Consider the following 17,750-nt stretch of genomic DNA (forward strand, 5'->3'; position numbering starts at 1 on the left):
GGTGCGATACTTGGCTCCTTGCTGCGGCGGAGGCAGGCGCGTTTCCTGGCGCCCCCCCGCCGCGAGGCAGAGCGGGACCAAGGACACCCCCCAAACAGTGTCCAGCACCTCCAGGAGCTGCCCCAGGTGTGGGGACAGGGGACAGCCCAGCCCTGCCATTGAGCCTGGGGTCTGTCCTGCTGGGCGCTGGGGTGGCCAGTGTGGGGGACACCCCGTCCCGGCATCCCCAGGAGCTGCCGGGTTCCCTGCCACCGCTGGAAAACCTGCACCTGCAGGCTGGTGGGTTTCTTTTAAATTATTTCAAACTGGGGAAGGAAAAAAAAAAATATATATATATGTATACGTAATCACAAAATGTGGTGCCCTTTGCTTGTGGGTGGCACAGAGGCGCTGAGGGGTGACACTTGGCCAGGGGCCTGGATGTGCCCCAGCGCTGTTGGGGCTGCTGGTGGATGCAGGGGACAGCTCTGGGTGCTGGGGAGCATGCGGGTGCCTTCACATGAGGTGAGCCCCCCCCCGGCCAGTGTACCCAAGGGGGATGGGGACGGGGGCCTGTCCAGGGCACCGAATGCATGTCCTGGCTGTGGGATGGCACGGTGGGCAGCCCCAGGACAGGCAGAGCCGACGTCTAAGGGCAGGAGGAGCTTTTCAGGGCCCAAGGGCCCATTTGGTCTGTGGGGTAGCAAAATGGGTTGGGTGGGAGCTCCTGGGGGACAGTGCTCCCCAGAACGCCATGCTGGGGGAGTGGGGTGGCTCACCCCATTGCCACCCCCAGGCAGCCTGGTTTGGGGGGGGGGGTGTCTCTGGATGGGCTCAGGGTCTCTGCTGCCTGCTTTCCCATGGCCCAGTCGCTCCAACAGCCGCCTCCTGACAGTGCTTGGCGGGGGGGGGGGGGGGCCCTGTGCAGGCAGACTGGGTGGGGGGGGACGGGGGGCTTGGCCACCTGCGGTGCTCCTTCAAGAGCAGAACCCCTCTTCCCTGCTCCAGTGAGCAGCGTGGTGGGCTGGCGGGGGAGCGCAGGGCGACGGGGCTGCAAGTATCGGTCGCTAATCACAGAGGGACCTGCGCTCCTGCTGCTGGTTTGGGGGTTTGCTTTCTTCCAGCCACGGAAGGGGAAACTTGTGCCGCGGCACCACGGCAAGCCTCTCCGGCAGGCGCCGAGGCTGACAAAGGGAGGAGGCGCAGCAGCCACAGCTGCCCTCTGCCTGCAGCATCCCCCACATCTGGGCAACAGCTGCCCACAGCGCAGAGGGGACCCCAGAAACTGCAGCTGCCACCGATGCCTTAAAAGCCAGGAGGGCAGATGCCGTCGGGAGCTCTTCCTGCTACCCAGTGTCGGGAGAACGCCCCGCTTGTCCCCGAGCAAGGGTCACTGTGAGAACGACCAGTGATTTGTGCTGCACCACGCTGGGCAGCAGCAATACATTTATTTAGTGTTAAAGGGAGGGGCACCACCAACAACAGAAAAAGCAAACGTACACGGGAAAAGGGACCAAAGACGGTTTTGGTGGCTTGCGGTGATGCCAGCAGCTGGGCCGCCCACCAGCAGTACGCTGGAATAACGAAGGAGCGATCCCACACAGAGCGTCGGGGATCGTTCCCGGAGGATGCACACAACCATGCCGAAAATAACGTGGGGATCAGAGGTGTGCAAATACCAGTCAAGGGCGAGCCCTGCTCCCTGGTCGGACTCGCGCTCCCAGGAACCTGCTCCTGGAGAGGTATTAAGCCCAAGGAGCCGCGCAGACACCGTGATAGCCAGCCTTGGAAAGGAGACACCGCGTATTTCTTGTAGCGTAACCAAAAGAAACAAGGCGCTCTGCAAGGATAAAGAACTACTGCTGAAATAATTAGTGCGGGTTAGCACTAAGGACACGTGTGCGTTAACGACGAGAGCGCCTGTCCAAGTGTGGCAGGGCAGCTCGGCCTCGCCCCCCCCCCATTCTGGCGCCCGGCTGCGGAAGGCACGATGCTGCCGGCTGTAAGAGCCTGGCGCCTGTGGGGGGGGTGGGGGGTGTCACACAGCTGCTTGAAGGGAGCCACAAACCCGGTGGGGAGGAGTGTTCAGTCTGGGCTAAGCATCCCGGAGGTAAAGTCGTCTGGTGGTGAGTTTCCCGCTCGGGGAGGATCATTTTCGGGGGTGATTTGCAGTTTCAGCAGAAGTCTTCGCATCAGCACCAATTGACTTCCTCCCCCGGCCCCATCTGAGACCCAGATGGGAGGCGTAAGCCAGCCTGTCCCAACTCTTTCGGTGTTTGCAACTTAAAATATGGGAGCAGGCTTCAGCAAGAACTTGTTTCTGCTTTCCTGAAGAGTCACCCCGTATCCTGCAATCGGTGTTTGCAGCACGAACCCCCGCCGTCTGCGTTTCTCCCCGGTGATACTGCCAGGGTGAGCTTTCTTCACCACGTTTTGGTATCGATCGCCTGGCTAACTCCTAATTCACTGTATGAGGGAGACAACTAGGCTATCCGACGCTGCTGAGACAAACTCGAGTGATGAACAACGCCAAGGTAACAAAAGGACTGAGAAGTAATACAGAAATGTGACCTAGCTTTGAATCTCCTGCCTTTTGGTTGCTTACAACGGAGGTGTCCAAAAAATAGCCGTTGGGAAAAAATTAAGACATCCTATTTACAAGTTCATATGCACTTAAAATACATAATTAGGCCCAATCCCTCTGATAATGCGTGTCATGCACCTGCAGAGAGAATGTGGCCTGAATGGTCATCAAAAAAATCTTTAAAGTTTTTTTTTTCCTTAAAAAAAATAAGTTATTTTAGACCTGACAAATCACTTGCCAATGGGAAGCAGCTGTTAAGCAGAAGCAGTTACTCAGTTATACAAGGGAAAAGAAAGCGTCAGTCAATGAGCTTTAGAGGCTTGTATAACGAAGGAGGCAATTTTAAAAGCTTTAAGAAACTCACTCCCCGGCTAATGGTCATTTGCCAGCTTTCAGCACCCATAAACCCGAGTTTAAAGCTCTGGGGTTCCTAATCGCGCCCGGCTGGCCGACAGCAGGATGGTACGCCCAAGGGCTCACCTGCACATAAGCTTCTGCCAAGGGGTGGTGGGTGCGAACGCCCTGCCGCAGACTCACCGTGGTATCGGGGCGGTGAGGCGGCGGCACGCAGCCGGCCGGCAGGAGGAAGGCAGCGGGAGGAAGGCAGCATGGGGCAGGGGGAGTTAGACGCCCCTCCCTCGCCATGAGCGTGCAGGGTTTCACACCGCTGCTCCTCCTGGTAATGCTTTTGGCTGGCGATGTGGTTTGTAATGCTCACTGAATTAACTAATTCCTCTCCTCCCACCCCCCAGTCCCATCCTCCCCAGGGCTCACTGCTCTGTGTCCACATCCGACCGCAGGTGGCTCGGGACCGCTGCAACTGGCTCCTACCTGCACGGGGTGGAAGTGCAGGGGTCAAATCCCCCTCCGGCTGCCTAGTCCAGACCTGGAGCCCAGGTCCACCGGGGAAAGAGGCAGCTCCAGTCCTTCACACCCCCTCCCCAGGGCCAGGTGAGATCCCGGCAGAGCCAAACTGCAGTCCTCAGAGGAGAATGGTGAGAGCTGGGTGTGGGTTTTCTTGCTGGGGATCTCTGTGGGCGGACGGAAACGGTGAGAGTTTCATTTCCCCATGCTACAGGGGCGAGGGGGCGGGGAGGGGGCGTCCGAGAAAGTTCAGTCCATCACAGGACGAAAAACAGGATGAGCACCACCAGCAAGATGACGAAGAGGACAATAATTGCACACCACTGCCGTCGATCTGGAAGAAAAAGGAGGTGTCAGTCTTCCTGCTTTAACAGAGAAGGAAAACTGGGGAGAGCTTTTCTTCGCTGTACTGCTAGGAGCCCAATTTAGGCTTAAAGAAGCCATAAAAAGCCAAAGCAGCAGCTCCTTTGGCAGCATGCCCCACTTCGGTCCACAAAGCAACAGCATTTCTCCTCCAGGACACATCCGTTTTTGGGGACAGCTGTGGGAATTTTGAGGCTTCTCCCCAGCCAAGTTCAAACAGATTTGATCAAGTGGTTCAAAAGCAATCGGAAGGAACAAGCAGAGAGCTGCTGTGTGCTGCCGTTCATTCGTGGAGTAACCTGTTTGCTAGAGAAACGAGAAGGGGCTGGCAAAAGCTGCCCCAAAGAGGCAGGAATGAGGTTTCCCCTGGATGTCTTTACCCCTTGCTGGCCCCGTGCATGCTCTGCAGAAGCTCAATGCTGCACGGCTTCTGAGAGCTGCTATCTGTCTGTGGCCATGCTTGCGATGGCAGCGAGAAAGCCCCTGCAAGGCGATAGTGCAGCAGTGGGGACGGGGCTGCTGGCACCCCAAAACCTCTGGGCACAGCACCTACCCCAGGAAGAGCCCTCCTGGTCAGCCCCAGCCTGGGTGATGCCAGGGACAGCAGAAATGCTCATTCACGACTATCAGAAGCACCCTGCGATGATCACAGTGTTTTTCCCAGAGGAAAGGGGAGGTACGCTAGGTTTGCTGGTGGTCGTGCTGCCCACTTGGTGACCCAAAAAGTGCACACTCAGCACTCCAAACGGCCATATTTCCATAACCTCATAAATCCCCTCGCCAGCGTAATCCTGCAGAGCAGGAACACTTCTCCTCCCAACTCACAGCTGCCTCCACAAGCTGCATGAGCACCCACGGGAGAGGGGTTAACGGAGGAGGAGACCGCTGGGCGCACCGCCAGCGCTCAGAGAGGCAAGCTGGCGGTGGGGGACTTCCCGGCAGGCATGCCGGGCTTCCTGTTTGCTCTGCCCGCAGCGCCCCGCCAGCCCACCGGCTTCAGGCACAGCCTTATAAGGACTTTTCTCATGGGCTCAGCCTCCCCCCGCCTCCTGCACAAAAATTGCCTCTTTCCTCCGCCAGCTGAGAGATATATCTGACCGACAACAGGCCGGCGGACCGGCAGGCGCCAGCAACCCGAGGGCAGGTGGGATTTGAGAAGGGGCTTGCCACAGGCGAGCGTTTTGTGCAGGGGAATCCATGCACGGGCGGCAAGTGTTTTATGGCACCTTGAAAGCTTTTACTCCGCAGGCAACCTGGGGAACTGCAGCAGAGCAGGAGGCTGCAGAGCTTCGCCTCCTACCTACCATCTAGAGGGGGATTTTCCCACTGCGGCAGTAGCAGCATAAATAAAAAAGCATCCGTAAATAAAACAAAGGCAAAGGACAGGCTGCAGAGCAGTGTCTGGGCAGGAGCAGCTGCAGGGCTTGGAAGTCTTCCCCCTCTTTCAAGCAAGGAGAGCTGCTCCCTCCCCTCTGCTCAGGTCTGGGATGGCTGTCAGTGGGTGGGAGCACACAGCATCCCAGCCCCAAGATCCAACGGCTTGTCTCTCCCTTTCCAGAACTGGATCCCACTTCCCAGGACCTACCGCTCGTCATGTGAGACACTTTGGCGAGCTTCTTCATGACGTTATCAAGCCGCGACTGAGTGCTGTCTAACTCGTGGGAGAAGTCATCCAGCATCCTGGGGACAGAGAAGCAAGGCACTTGTCAGCAAGTGGCACGTCCCTTCGGGATTTCTCAGCACACTCGTGCACACTGATCAAAACAGTGATGTGATTGGTGTATCACACCTTGGCAGAGGAAATAAACACGGCCTGGTCTCCTGAAAGCACCCAAGGAGGGGAAAAGTCCTGCTGAAGCAGCAGCTCTGCTTTAGTGGAAAGCGGGAAGTCATTTGGGGCTCCTGTCGGACTGATCCCCCCCTGTGTGTTCGTGGCTGAGCTCTACTACCCTGCAAGGTGAGGAGTGGGGGCTTCCCTCCTTTTAAGAGGACATATCTAGGTGCAAGCTTGCACTTTAATCTCTCTTTTTGTTCAGGGCTTGCAGCTGAAGCTAAAATGTTGTTCCAGGCATGTATTAAGCAGGAATAAGATTTGCAATTGCTTTTAAGGAGCTTTTTATGCTCTGCATGGAAGTTACCCCTCTACTTTCTCCACACAGCGACTCTAATGGATCTGAAAGCCTTCCTGAAGCCGTGCTTGGTCAGTGCCAAGAGCCCATTTGAAGAGGAACAAGTATGTCCAGAATCAAGGTACCAATCCAACTGTCTCCAGCCAGTGGGACTTTAAAGCCTAACACGTTTCAAAGGACAGCTAGAAGTCTAGGGCACTTGTTAAACCTTCACTGAGTGGGGAAAGAGTTGTATAAAAAAAAAAAAAAACCAAAACCAACTCATTGCAGTAGTCATCTGCTACTGTCTAGCAAGCACTGATGGCTTCTTACGTGATGATCTGGAAACGGACACACCACGCTAATCTGCTTCCGTGAGAGCAGAAGAATTGCACGCTGCAAGACTTTTGTACAGGAGGCGGGTTTAAAGATCCTCCTTTCCATCAAAGAAGACATCACTTCATGAGGGACACAGTCTTTATCCAGTCTTTATCAGCCAAGGAGGGTTTTTAGGCATGAAGCCTTCAAGTCTCTCTGGAAGTGTTAGCTGTTAGCCTGCATAACTGGAAACTTTAGGCACTTGTTTGCAAAGGACATGCACTGGGAAGGAAATCTAATTTATATGTAAATGGGTGGATGCAAATTACTTTGTGAGCTACCCTTTAACCCTTTGCGTGGGTGAGGGATATTTTTAGCTTTAACTATGAATAGTAGCTCTGTGTTGCGTGTTTCAGAGCAGCAAGGCAGAGCTGAGAGGTCTTGGGTCAAGCAGTTATCCAGGGGCAGCACAAAACCCCGTGGACCGGGAAAGCATCCAGTATTCCCATTACACAGCACCTCCCTCCCACATCTGCTCAGTACTGCTGGCTGCCTGAAGCCAAGGAGCTAACTGTGTGCCTTGGGGGGAGCACATAAAAAGGAGAGAGAAGGGAAGGTAAACTGGCAGCTAAGCTGCAGGCTTTCAAACGAACGAGAGTGCGGATGGATACTCACAGGCTGCAGTAAGAAATGCTTTCCACTGCCTAAAATCAAAGGCCGGCTAGCAGGGCTGCCTGAGGGACTAGTAAATTCAAAGCCCTAACAGAGGCAGAGATACGTGCGCAAGGACCTCCAGCTGTGTTGCAGCCAGCCCCATGCCGGGTTTTCGGGGCGCCACGTCTCACACTTACACTGCTTGCTCCTCCAGCTCCCCGCCAATGCGCTGGGACATGTTCTTCAGCACCCCGATGCTGCCAGAGACCAGCTCCAACTGCTCATCTTGCTGCTCCACAATCAACTGGGGCCAAAGAGAAGGGAAACGGGCAATTACGGGTCTGCTGCCTCCCGCAGCTGGGTCAGAGCCAGCTGATTCGGTGGACAGACACTTGCTGCTCGGTCGACATCATCTGCAGGGCGTGGGCACAGACCTAAGCCACCAGGAATGAGGACTGTGTTCCTAAAAGATGCTGGAGAAGTGACAGCCGCAGGAAAGCCTCCCCAGCATGGCATCCCTGGGGGACAGCAGGCTGCAGTCTCTCCCGACTTCCTTGCAAACCCAGCCTCAGCTCAGTTGTGCCCCTTCCCTTCCCTGCTGCACCCATCGCTAAGGCAACTCTTGAAAGCCACAAGGGCCCGTCGTCAAAACCTCCACAAGCCCCCCTGCCCGCAGCAGGTATGGCAGTGGGCACCAGGGTGCCACCCTGATGCTGTGCCTGGGAAATGCAACCTGGAACATGCTGCAGCTAACAAGGGGTTAATGCGAGTAAAAGGCTGTTGCAGCTTCTACAACTAAAAATAGCAAGCCTGGCTCTGAATGTGCCAAAGGAATAGGTCTGCTGATGTTTTAAGTCATTTTCAGGGCACAGTCACGCTAAGGATTAGATTTACCCTAGTTACCTACTTCTGAATCTATTTATCTTCCTAGAGTCACTAGGTAAAACTCGTCTGAAAGCCAGGGCGGTGTCACGGGTCAGGAGCTTTAACAGTTTGCCACCTCCAAGAAGCTGCCTGTTTAAAGGCCCCTGTTTGGGTGGGCTGCTGCGCGCGGGTCTGCGCGCTACCCGGGAACTTCTCCAGACGGACTCCCCTGGCAGCGGGGAAGCACCTCGCCAGGGGTTCTCACAAGAACCTTGTGCGGGCTTTCTCACGAGTCTCATGTTGACAAAGGCAGGAAAAGGAAGCGGGCACGTGCTCCTGCTCCTAGCCTGTTCTGATGAAGATGCACACAAACAACAGCAAACAACAGCTCATTTTTTAACCAGATGAAGGTGTGTAAGAGAAACGGGCTCTCTTCTCTTTGCAATGTTTCTAGTCTTCCAAGGATTTCAGCAATCCTTATAGTATTAAAGCTTAGCATGCTACAGCTTTCAGATCATGTTTGCCTTCTGTACAGAGCAGAAGACCCAAGCCTCAAGGGTTAAAATCTCAGCTCCAAGATGCATCCAAAGCTGCACTGTACAGGGAACACATGCACAGATATATGCTGCAAGCGAAGAGCAGGGCTCCTGAATCCAGATCAGCAAAGGACTGGATTTTTTGGGGGCTTTCACAGCCCATACCTTATCTCCCCAGGACCCATTTAGCAAGTAAAGCTATTTAGTCGGCATGGCGCCAGCTGCCTTACCTGTTGTTGAGCTTGCTGCTCCTCAATGAAGTGTGAATTTGCTAATTGCAGCTCCCGGTCCAGGCGGCTGTATTTGTCAGGTCCAGAGCTCCAACTCTGACTCCCGCTTTCTCCCAGGAGCGCCTAAACAGATGCAGAGAGCCCTTAGCAACACCCTTGTGTCTGCTCACAGCCTGTCTACAGGGTGCAGCGGGAAGGCAGATAAGGCAATACTCCAGTACACACACATACAGCATCCTTTTCCTCCTGCTCTACTGCTACTCAGAGCGCTGCTATGAACTAAACCAACACAATGCCAAAATGCCAGCCTGGGAAGTCTCTGCAGCCTGAAATTGCAGATACACCTCTGGAGTACGACCAACAGACGGTGTATGCAGGTGGTCTGCACAGCACAAAAGTCTGCTCAAGAGGCAGCACTGCGTGCTAGGACATGTAAGCTGGGAAGTATCCGGATATATTGCGTTAACAGATGTATAGCTCAAACTGAACGCTGTGCTACTAACGACAGGGGCTTAAGAGGGTCTGGATAAAGTATTTAACCAGCTGAGCTGACAGTAAAGTAGTGCAATATATAACTACAGCAGTGTTGTATGCTCGTGTTCTTTGATCCAGGCTACCTGTTCCTCTGGCATACCGTTCAGTTGCCAGCATCCAAGATTACATTTGCTACCTGCTCTACAACCCGGAGGGAGGAGCTTGTGCAAAGGCAGCAGAGAGGTGGCTTTCCAGCTGAGTAAATCTGGTCCCTGGAAGGGGTATAAGATGAGGGACAGACGCTGGAGAATGAACACGGCCCACAGGTGAGGAGCTGCACCCTGCAGTGCTACGAATGGGTTAGGGAGCTCTGCCCACCAGCATGGAGGCAAGACCGACTCCTAATGAGACCCTCTTGCAGCTTCAGGTCGTGGGCAGGAGGGGACGACTGAGTATTTGTGAGGAGCAGCAAGACAATGACCAGGCTGCTCTGGCAGGCTGAAAACAAGATGGTCTCTATGGCTCGTCTACACTACAAGGTTCAAGGAGGGGTGACGAAAGCTGACGGACCGACCGTGCGGGAAGCCAGCAGGACATCTGGCTTTGTCTGCCCCCAGACACTGAGCAAGCTCCTGGTTCTCTCCACTTCATGGCAAGCACAGCTACCGCTTATTTAACGCAGTGTGCTAGTTTTGCTGCAGCTGCAGCTGCAATAGAAAGGCCTCTGCTTGCCAGCCTGAGCCTGTGAGGGTCAGGTCGCCACTAGCAAGCCTCTCCAACAGAGGCATGCTGGAAAAGCTGCTGCAGCCCAGCACAAGCCTCGTGGTCTGCAAGGAAGGCGAGAGGCTGGGGAAGGAAGAGGAAGACGGCAAGGGGAAGTCAGTTTTCCTGACCAGATGTTGACGTGTGAGCTGGGCCATATGGTCTCCCGCAGCTAGCAGGAACTTTGTGCAAAAAAAAAAAGAAGCAGCAAAACGCAGAGACGGCTAGAGACTTGTTTGAGCAAGGGTGTAAGGGACTTTGCTTCTTCAGGTGTTTGCCAAGCACATCAATTAACCCCGTAACAAGCTCAGGAATGAGCTCTGTGCTTCTCAGTAGCCTGTTGCAGTTTGTCATTCTTGCCACAAGTGGTAAAATTGATGCAGCCAGATAAGTTAATTGCACAAAGTGCACACCAACTTTTACTGAGGCAGCTCTGGAAGTCAGCTTTGAGATCTCCTTACAGCATCCCCGTCAGCTGGGGAGAAGCACAAGCTGCATCTATTTCTATCCCTTAGATTACAAGTGCAGACAACCTGAGACTTCTTGAGCTTCTTCCATCTTCTTACATGGCTAACTATTACAAGAGGCAGCTGTGTGAAAGGATATTGCAGCATCTTGGCTCCTAAATACAGCAGAGCACAGGATTACATTCACTGACATGGATTCTGAGTCTGTTCCCCCTGAGGAGGAGGAGGGAGATTCCCCTTTCTGTGGGATGATGCAACACTGACGGTTGTACACAACCAGATCTGAAGAGAGAGACAGATGGCGAGTGCTGACTTACTGCTTTGAGAGACAGGCTTGGAAGAGGGTGGCAGCAATGTGCCTGCGAGAACCAGCTCTTTCAGGTCAGCAAAACAGACACGGTTCAAACAGACAGCTTCGCTGCAGCATGCAAGCTCCTTCCCAGAACAAAGGTTTTTAAGGGGATGAACTACAGACAGGACATATATTGTGATTACAGCTCTTACACAGTTTTGATCAATGCTATACGCTCCACCTTATGATGTGGGGCCGTGGAGTAAGTCAAAATGGAAGTTTCACCTAACACATACCTTAAGACAACAGCTACTAGAGCTGATAAATCCTCCTCGCTCCTTAAAGTACCAAACAGCCACTGCATTCACTTAACTTGCCTGTTTCTGGTTCTCACCTGTCTGTTTTTTCTTTCAGCCAGCGCTTGCATGGAGGAGTTTGACATCTGATCCTTCATTTCCTGTTTGTTCAACAAAAGAAGAAGTATGTGAGCATTGGACTTGAGGTGACAGGCAGTTTCAGGGTGCTCTACAGGGCTGTCTATACCCAGCAAGGCTTTTTCAGGGGGAGTGAGGGAAGGGAGATTTTCTTTGAAAATGTGCAGTTTTGAAGAGTCTGAAAGGATGTCGTAGAAAGCTTCATTGCAGTTCATCCTTCTACTAATAACTAGAATCAATGGCAACGGGATATTTTAAAAATATTCCTTATTTACTACTCATTTTGCTCCACTACAGCCAGAAACACTTTGATTTGTATAATATTAAACTAACATTCCCATTGATAGACTGTAAGGAAGAGTCATGTCCTTCAAGGTCTTGGAAGCCTGTAACCCCCTGCACTTTATTCCCAGTTGCATCTGGTTTTATATTGCATAGGACGAGATAGATTTCCTGTCCTGTGGCCATCCTCTCTGACTGTGCCGACATTTGCTCTTTTATCAAGTTTTGCTGTCGAGTTTCTGTAGAAGATGGCTAGCCATGGAGGGCTCCCCATCACAACAGAGTCTAGTTTTTATAGGGTAGATTAGCAAGCAGTCGATACGATCTAGCAGAGGCTGATCCACCAGCATGCTTCAGGTGTCACCAGAACCTTTAGAGATGTGCAATACATCACCTAAGAGCACCAGATTCTACTCTTTTACTTCTCACTGGCTAACACACACACACTGCTGTGCATCACAAATTCCTAGTCAGCTGCATAATGCCACTAACAAATTTCATTTAACAGTAAGAGACGCTGCTCCAAAACCCATTAGCCAGCAGTTTTCAGCCAGGAAAAGAGGACCACAGAGCAGGCTTGTCTGATCCTGCCCGTTTGGGAGTGGACTATACCGAGGGCAAGGTGTAGTCCGTGCCTGCCACCCCGGGCCAGCGTGGTTTCAGCATCATTTTTCAGGCAGCAAGCCTTAGGAACTGCATCCAGACTGCAGGACTGCAGGTAGGGTAAAAAGCTTGCTGCCAGCCACAGCAATGCATTTCGTGAAGCAGGAACATCAGAGTCACGAGGGCCAGCAGAAAATAAGCTATGCTCAGTGAAGCTATTAATAGGGAGAAAACTTCCTAACTAGCAGCTTGTTACCAGGCAGTGAAGCTTTTGGGAAGATGTTTATTCTCTATTTATTACCACAAAGTTGTTAAAATTATCCTTTTGCTTCTTAAGTGTGAGCTTAAACTTAAAAAAAATACAAAAAAAAATCTTCCCTGAGTTAAAAATAAATCTAGTGGTTGTTTGGACTATTTTGTAGCGGTAGGAAGTTGAAGTCACCATGTCAATAATGCTGGGCTTTAACCATCTGTCAGCGTTCAAAGTGGACTCTCTGTTTTTGAAAACTAGCGCTAGAAAAGCACAGGACAGTCGCAATTTCCTTCAACTCTGAAGGGAGGCTCCAGCCTCCCAAGCATTGCAGTGGGGTCTTTTACTCTTCCTCCCCAGTTACTACAGGTTCCCAGGCTTGCTGTTGCAAGAGAGGTGAGAAGACATAAAGGGGCAGCAGCAGCAAAGGAGGGTGTGCCACAGGGCACCTGCACCCCGCAGCCCCAAACCCATCTGGGCAGCCCCAGGAGGGAGCGCAGGGGGAAGAGGAGGAAGCAGGTAGCAGGTTTATTCTCTGCTCTCTAGTTCAGCACGGATATGGTAGTTCAGCATGGAAATGGCCACAAACTTCCCTTTTTTTAACCACCTAATCGCTCCCCCTGCCTTCCCCACGCTCCCACCCCAAGCCCAGGTTCCTTACCCTGACCACCTGCCGCGTGCTCGTGATGAAGGCTTTCCTGATACCCAGCTCCGTCGCATCGAGGTTGAATTTCCGCGGGTTTGCCTCAACAATGCGTAGGCAGCGAGTCAAGGAGTCGTTAGCGATTTTGGGTACACACACAGACACACAAACCCCGAGAGTGCCTCAGCAGGGCTCTACCAAGTGGCCATTACGCTGTGACTTTTCCCAAAATTTGCTGAGTAAAGTACAAAACGCTGGAGGAAAAAAACAGTGCAGTACACGCACCAGCGTGAGGATTCTCTCTCTTGCCTTTTTTTTTTTTTTTTTTGTTCTCTGATGCCGCGCAGTACTTCCAGGAGTGTTCAGATAAACACAAGGGAAAAGGAGTATTTCTGGAAGCCAGCCTAAAGTAGGACTGACTACACAGAAATCCAAATTCATACAACACAATAGGCTTTGTAGAACAAAGCATCTTAGAATATACCTTGTCAAAAGGAAAACAAAGAGGCAAAAGGAAAATCCTTTTGCTGAACACATTTGCCTCGATTTCTCATTTGCCATTTGAGAAAAGCCGATGTAAATGCAAACTTAAATCCCAAATAGTCCTGATTTCTGCAAAAAGTAGCAAGTACCAGTACTTGGCTATTTAGTACAGCTAAGGAACTGGATGCCCCTACCTCCAAAGGACCACAGAAAGGATATTAATCGTTTCATCCAAGTCTTCCAGGTCCCACTCGATGCTCCGTAGGTTATTCCTGAGCTCATTAGTGGTCCAGTCGATTTCTTCTCTTGTGGCGATGGAGGGATCTTGCAGGAGCTCTGTCCACCTCTGGAAGAGCCCCTGGGCGGTGTTCACAGCTTTCTGCACCTCCCTGCAGCCGGGGTGGTTAAAGAGGAGCAAAGGGATTGTCATCAGTTGCTCTGCAGCAGTCACGGCAGGACAGCCCCGTGTTCAGCCCAGCAGGGGAGCACAGCTTTCTCCCAAACATTTCTCCTTCAACAAATTTTTAGTTTATTTTGTAAAATAAGGATTTGCCCTACCTGCTGGACAATCCCGTCTCTTGTTGCAGCACAAAGTGCTGAGCAACAACAAGTTCCAAGTCAGCTGTTAATGAAGGGACCTATTTCTTTAGGGGAGGTTTCTGCTGAGTGTCACACAGGCAGGGCGGAGTGTCTGAACAAGACTGCTCTATGGCAATTAATGTTTCGCATTTCTCTCACCAGCTTTCCTCTAAAGACTCTTGACTACCTAGGTAAGATACCCCAAGGGCACACAGAAGTACAGGAACTGTCCCCACAATACAAGCAGGCAGACTGTTGAGTCCAGCAGTGTTTATTCTAATTCAATATGAAAAAAATACCCAGCTCTACTACGCTGGCTTAGGGACCGTAAGTCTTTGCTGCTGCTCTAAGCTTTTTGGAGACGAGTGCATTCACAACACGGGAGGGCAGGCTTTGCTGACAGCACTGAACACTGCTTTGATGGTTTGGGGCAAGCGGGTCTCTAAGTTTGGGCCACAGTCCATCAGTGTGGCTACGTATTTACAAACTCTGAGGTCCTGAGCTGTGAACCGCTCCCTCGAGTTCACGGGGAGCCAGGACGAGGGACGCAGACAACACCAGATGTTGCTGGTGTGAAAGCATGAGCCCAAGAGCTTGCACACAGCATTCACGTAAGATGCAGGTGTTTATCCCCAGTAAAGGAAAGCAGGTTATTGGTGGGGGAAGCCCAGGACAGATGAACTGAGCCCACACTCTGCAGGGGTGCCAAGACTGCAGCTCTTTTTTTGTTATATCATGGCCTGAAGTACTCAACTTTGCTAAGCTGCAGTCTCTCGGCACCCTGATGCGTGTCCCTCCTTGCACGCCTACAACTCCGAGTCTTCCACATCTAGTGCCCTAGAGTCAGCAGCCCGTGCTGAGGATCTGGCAAGCTTTGTTCTCTGCGCTACTTGCTAGTAGAAGTTTTGGGTTGTTTTGTTGTTTTTTTTAATCTGAGCATACTTTGGGAAATACCCACAAGCGGGAATTTAAAGCAGAGCTGGATGTCCTCCGATGGGAGGAGTTAAAAACACCAGGAAAGCAAGCTAAATGCAACGCTGGTGGCTCCACCACTACCAGCCCCTTCCACCCTGACCTGCTGGGTAATAATTAACGCTGGGAGTGGCAGCACATCCCTTCTCCGCTCCCCGCATGGCACGGGAACCTCTCCGGAAAGTTTGACAGGACGTTTGGTTCCCCACCCACGGCAACCTATATTTTTTTCCCCTTAGCACCAGTTCAACCTGGCAGAGTGATTCTGTTTCCCTGGCTGCACCAGCATCCCTTCTCACACGGCTTTCCCCACCACTCCCCTACGAGCACCTCCGCTGTTCCTGAGTGCTGTTTCACCGCCATGTGGGGAAGGCGACCGGCCTGCAGCTGAAGCTGGCCCCAGGGTGGTTTTTAGAGACTAAGGTGCTTTCACTGTATTAATTACAATTTGCCTTTCCTCCTGCCTCGACCACCTTTGGTTTGCGTTCGCCTTTGTTCAGGCTCTTCTCCGCTTGCTTCCTCTCATGGCCACCGTCCGTGCTGCAGTTTCTTTCCCCAGCTCGGCCCCTGCTCCTCTCCATCTTTCCGCCTGCACGCCACGGCCCTGGCCTCCCGGGGAAGCCACCCACGATCCAGCCAGCCCTGCTACGCCCGCTGCAAGGCGACGCTTCCCAAGCCACTGCCGCCTCGCTCCGACGGCGGGGACATCCGGGCAGGTTTGTCCCCAAGCTGGGCCAGCGTGCTGGGAGCCGCACCTGCAGCCGAAGCAGCGCTGCACCTCCCGCTTCCCGCCCGCCCCTCTACCCCGGGGATGCAACTACAAAACCGGCTCCGGGGGGGTTTCCTTGGCCCGGGAGCGCGTCGTGCGGGGAGGCCCGGCCACGGCCCGGCACCTGCCCGGCACAGCGCCTCGCCCCGGGGCCTTCCGCGCCCGGCCTTCGACGCCGGGCACCCCAACGGGACCCGGGCTGGGCCCGGGGCCACTCCAGTCCCGTTCCCCCCCCGCCATCCACAGGAGGGGAAGACGGGGGCGCCATTTTCCCCCTCCCCGGTCGCTTCCAGAGACCCCCGACCACCGCGCACCCCCCGGGCCTCCCTCGCTGAGGAGGCGGCCGTGTCCAGCCCCCGCCCAGCGCCCGGGGACGCCCCCCGGGCCCTCCCCCCCCATCCCCCGGGGTGCCTCCGAGGGGCGCCGCTCACCCCTTCACCACGAAAAAGGGGTCCTCCATCGACGACATGGCGCTGCCGCCGCGCGCGCCCCGGCCGCCGCGCGCCGCCCGCCCCGCCCCCTCCCACCACCGCCCCTTCGCCCCGCCCCTTCGCCCCGCCCCTCGCCGTCACGCGCCGCGCGCCTGCGCACAGCACCGGTTGCGGGGGTGGGTGGGGGCGGTGGAGTCGGGTGACGCCGCACTCGCCGCCTGAGGCGCGCGCTGCCGTGGCGGCCGGCTGAGGGAGCGGGGTCTGCTCGGTGGGGCCTGTGGTACCCGGGGGGGGGTGGCGGGTGAGCCCCGGCCGCTGCAGTGTGGGGAGCGGCCCCCCAGAAGGGAAGCGGGACCGTTTTGCAAGCCCGGGGAAGGTCCGGCTCGCTGGGCAGCCCGGCAGTGCTCGGAGGCACAATGTGTCTGTCGCCCCTTCGCCGCCGCGTTTTCCTGTCAGGGCGTGTGGCGGGAGCGGCTCGGCCAGGCTCCGTTCGCTCCCGGTGGGGGAGGAAGGAGAGAGGGTCTGCTCTGCTCCTGCTACCCGTCCTGCCCCGGGAACGAACAGGCACCGCTTCCTTCCTTCTCCCTTCTGCGGGGCGAGAACAGCCCTCGGCCTCTGGGCCATCCCGGCCTGCGGGCCCCCTGTGCCCTCACTGCCCTCTTAAATCTCGGGGCTCTGCCGTAGCCTCTCTCAGCTGCGAGCACAGACAGCCCCAGGCCTACAAAAGCTGGCAGGAGAGGGACGGTGCCGGTGCAGCGCTGGGGGATGTTCCCATATACCCATGGCTGAACTCCCTCTGCGCGGCGCCCTGGCTTGGCCAGGAGTAATCCCCCAAATCTTTGCCCTCTTGACTGCGTGTCCCTCCCTGCCCTTTCCGAAGGTGGCTGCGGTCCAGCATCCCTAAGCAAAGGCAGCGCCGGTTCGCAGAGGGAACAGCCACTAAACCCATTTGCAGAGATGCTTCCTCAGCATGTGAACTGGGTACCTCGCTTTTGCAATCGCAGCAGCTTGACTCACGAGTGTGGGGTGGGAAGGCTGTGGCACATGTAAAACCGGTTTCCGCAGTTTGCGGGGTGAGAAAGCCTCCTCTCGCTCTGTCCGGCCCCCACGCCTGGGAAGCCGCAGCTTGCTTAGGTGTGGTGCAACAGGCGACAGCTTTAGGGCTTGTGTTTGCTGGCCGTTCCTTGCTGCGCCTTGGATGGCTTGTTTCCCACGCCGGCAGGTTTCGGGGGGGGGGGGGGGTCCCTGCCAAATGCGCGGGGAATTCCCTCCGGGAAAAAACAGAGTGCTGAGAAGACACCGGGCCGGTTACGTCTGTCCCCGTCCCCCAAAGACCTTGTACTCCCCAAACCCCCACAATCCTCTTAGTTACTAGCTAGGGATTTCAGAAATCCTTTAATAAATTATATGAACGCTTTTATTCACTTAATTGAAAATGGGGGGTTTTTTACACGTTTGCAAAAAAGTGTAAAGCTTTGCAAGAGCTGATGAGGGCTGAAAATAAGGAGGCGCTACTGAAACATAGGGAAGTTGCAAACTTCCCAGGAGTAAAAAAAGACAGCTTTTTTCTTTGATGCTGGAAATTAATTTACGTGCTGTAGTAAATTATTTTGATTTTCACATGAAAGCCACTCCAACTGCGCTGCTGTGTATTTTTTTTTTAGAATGGGGTCATTTTTTTTGCTGTTTCTTGTGGAAAGCTCTGGGGTTTGGTTTGGAAGCGGCGGGGAGCGTTTCGGTGGTTTTTCGGCATGCTCGGCTAACTGATTCCTCCCTAGGAGAGGAGTGCTCGGTGCGTGGCGCACAGCT

At 54.2% G+C, this 17,750-nt stretch overlaps 1 protein-coding gene and 1 long non-coding RNA gene across 2 annotated transcripts; one reads left to right on the forward strand and one right to left on the reverse strand.

Annotated features, from left to right (window-relative positions):
• Positions 1 to 1,388: 1,388 nt before the first annotated feature.
• On the reverse strand, positions 1,389 to 16,048 carry STX6 (syntaxin 6). Its single transcript, XM_054834026.1, has 8 exons — positions 15,942 to 16,048; positions 13,410 to 13,579; positions 12,726 to 12,820; positions 10,890 to 10,952; positions 8,501 to 8,623; positions 7,068 to 7,174; positions 5,376 to 5,470; positions 1,389 to 3,761 (listed from the first exon to the last, which is right to left on the reverse strand). The coding sequence occupies exons 1-8, from the start codon at positions 15,977 to 15,979 to the stop codon at positions 3,685 to 3,687; spliced, it is 768 nt and encodes a 255-aa protein (XP_054690001.1). The 5' UTR covers positions 15,980 to 16,048; the 3' UTR covers positions 1,389 to 3,684.
• On the forward strand, positions 5,458 to 10,877 carry LOC129209502 (uncharacterized). Its single transcript, XR_008578095.1, has 3 exons — positions 5,458 to 5,747; positions 5,950 to 6,040; positions 9,113 to 10,877. It is a non-coding gene; the product is annotated as an uncharacterized LOC129209502 (long non-coding RNA).
• Positions 16,049 to 17,750: the final 1,702 nt, after the last annotated feature.

The sequence above is a fragment of the Grus americana genome, chromosome 8 (assembly GCF_028858705.1).
Source record: "Grus americana isolate bGruAme1 chromosome 8, bGruAme1.mat, whole genome shotgun sequence".
Classification (NCBI taxonomy): domain Eukaryota; kingdom Metazoa; phylum Chordata; class Aves; order Gruiformes; family Gruidae; genus Grus; species Grus americana.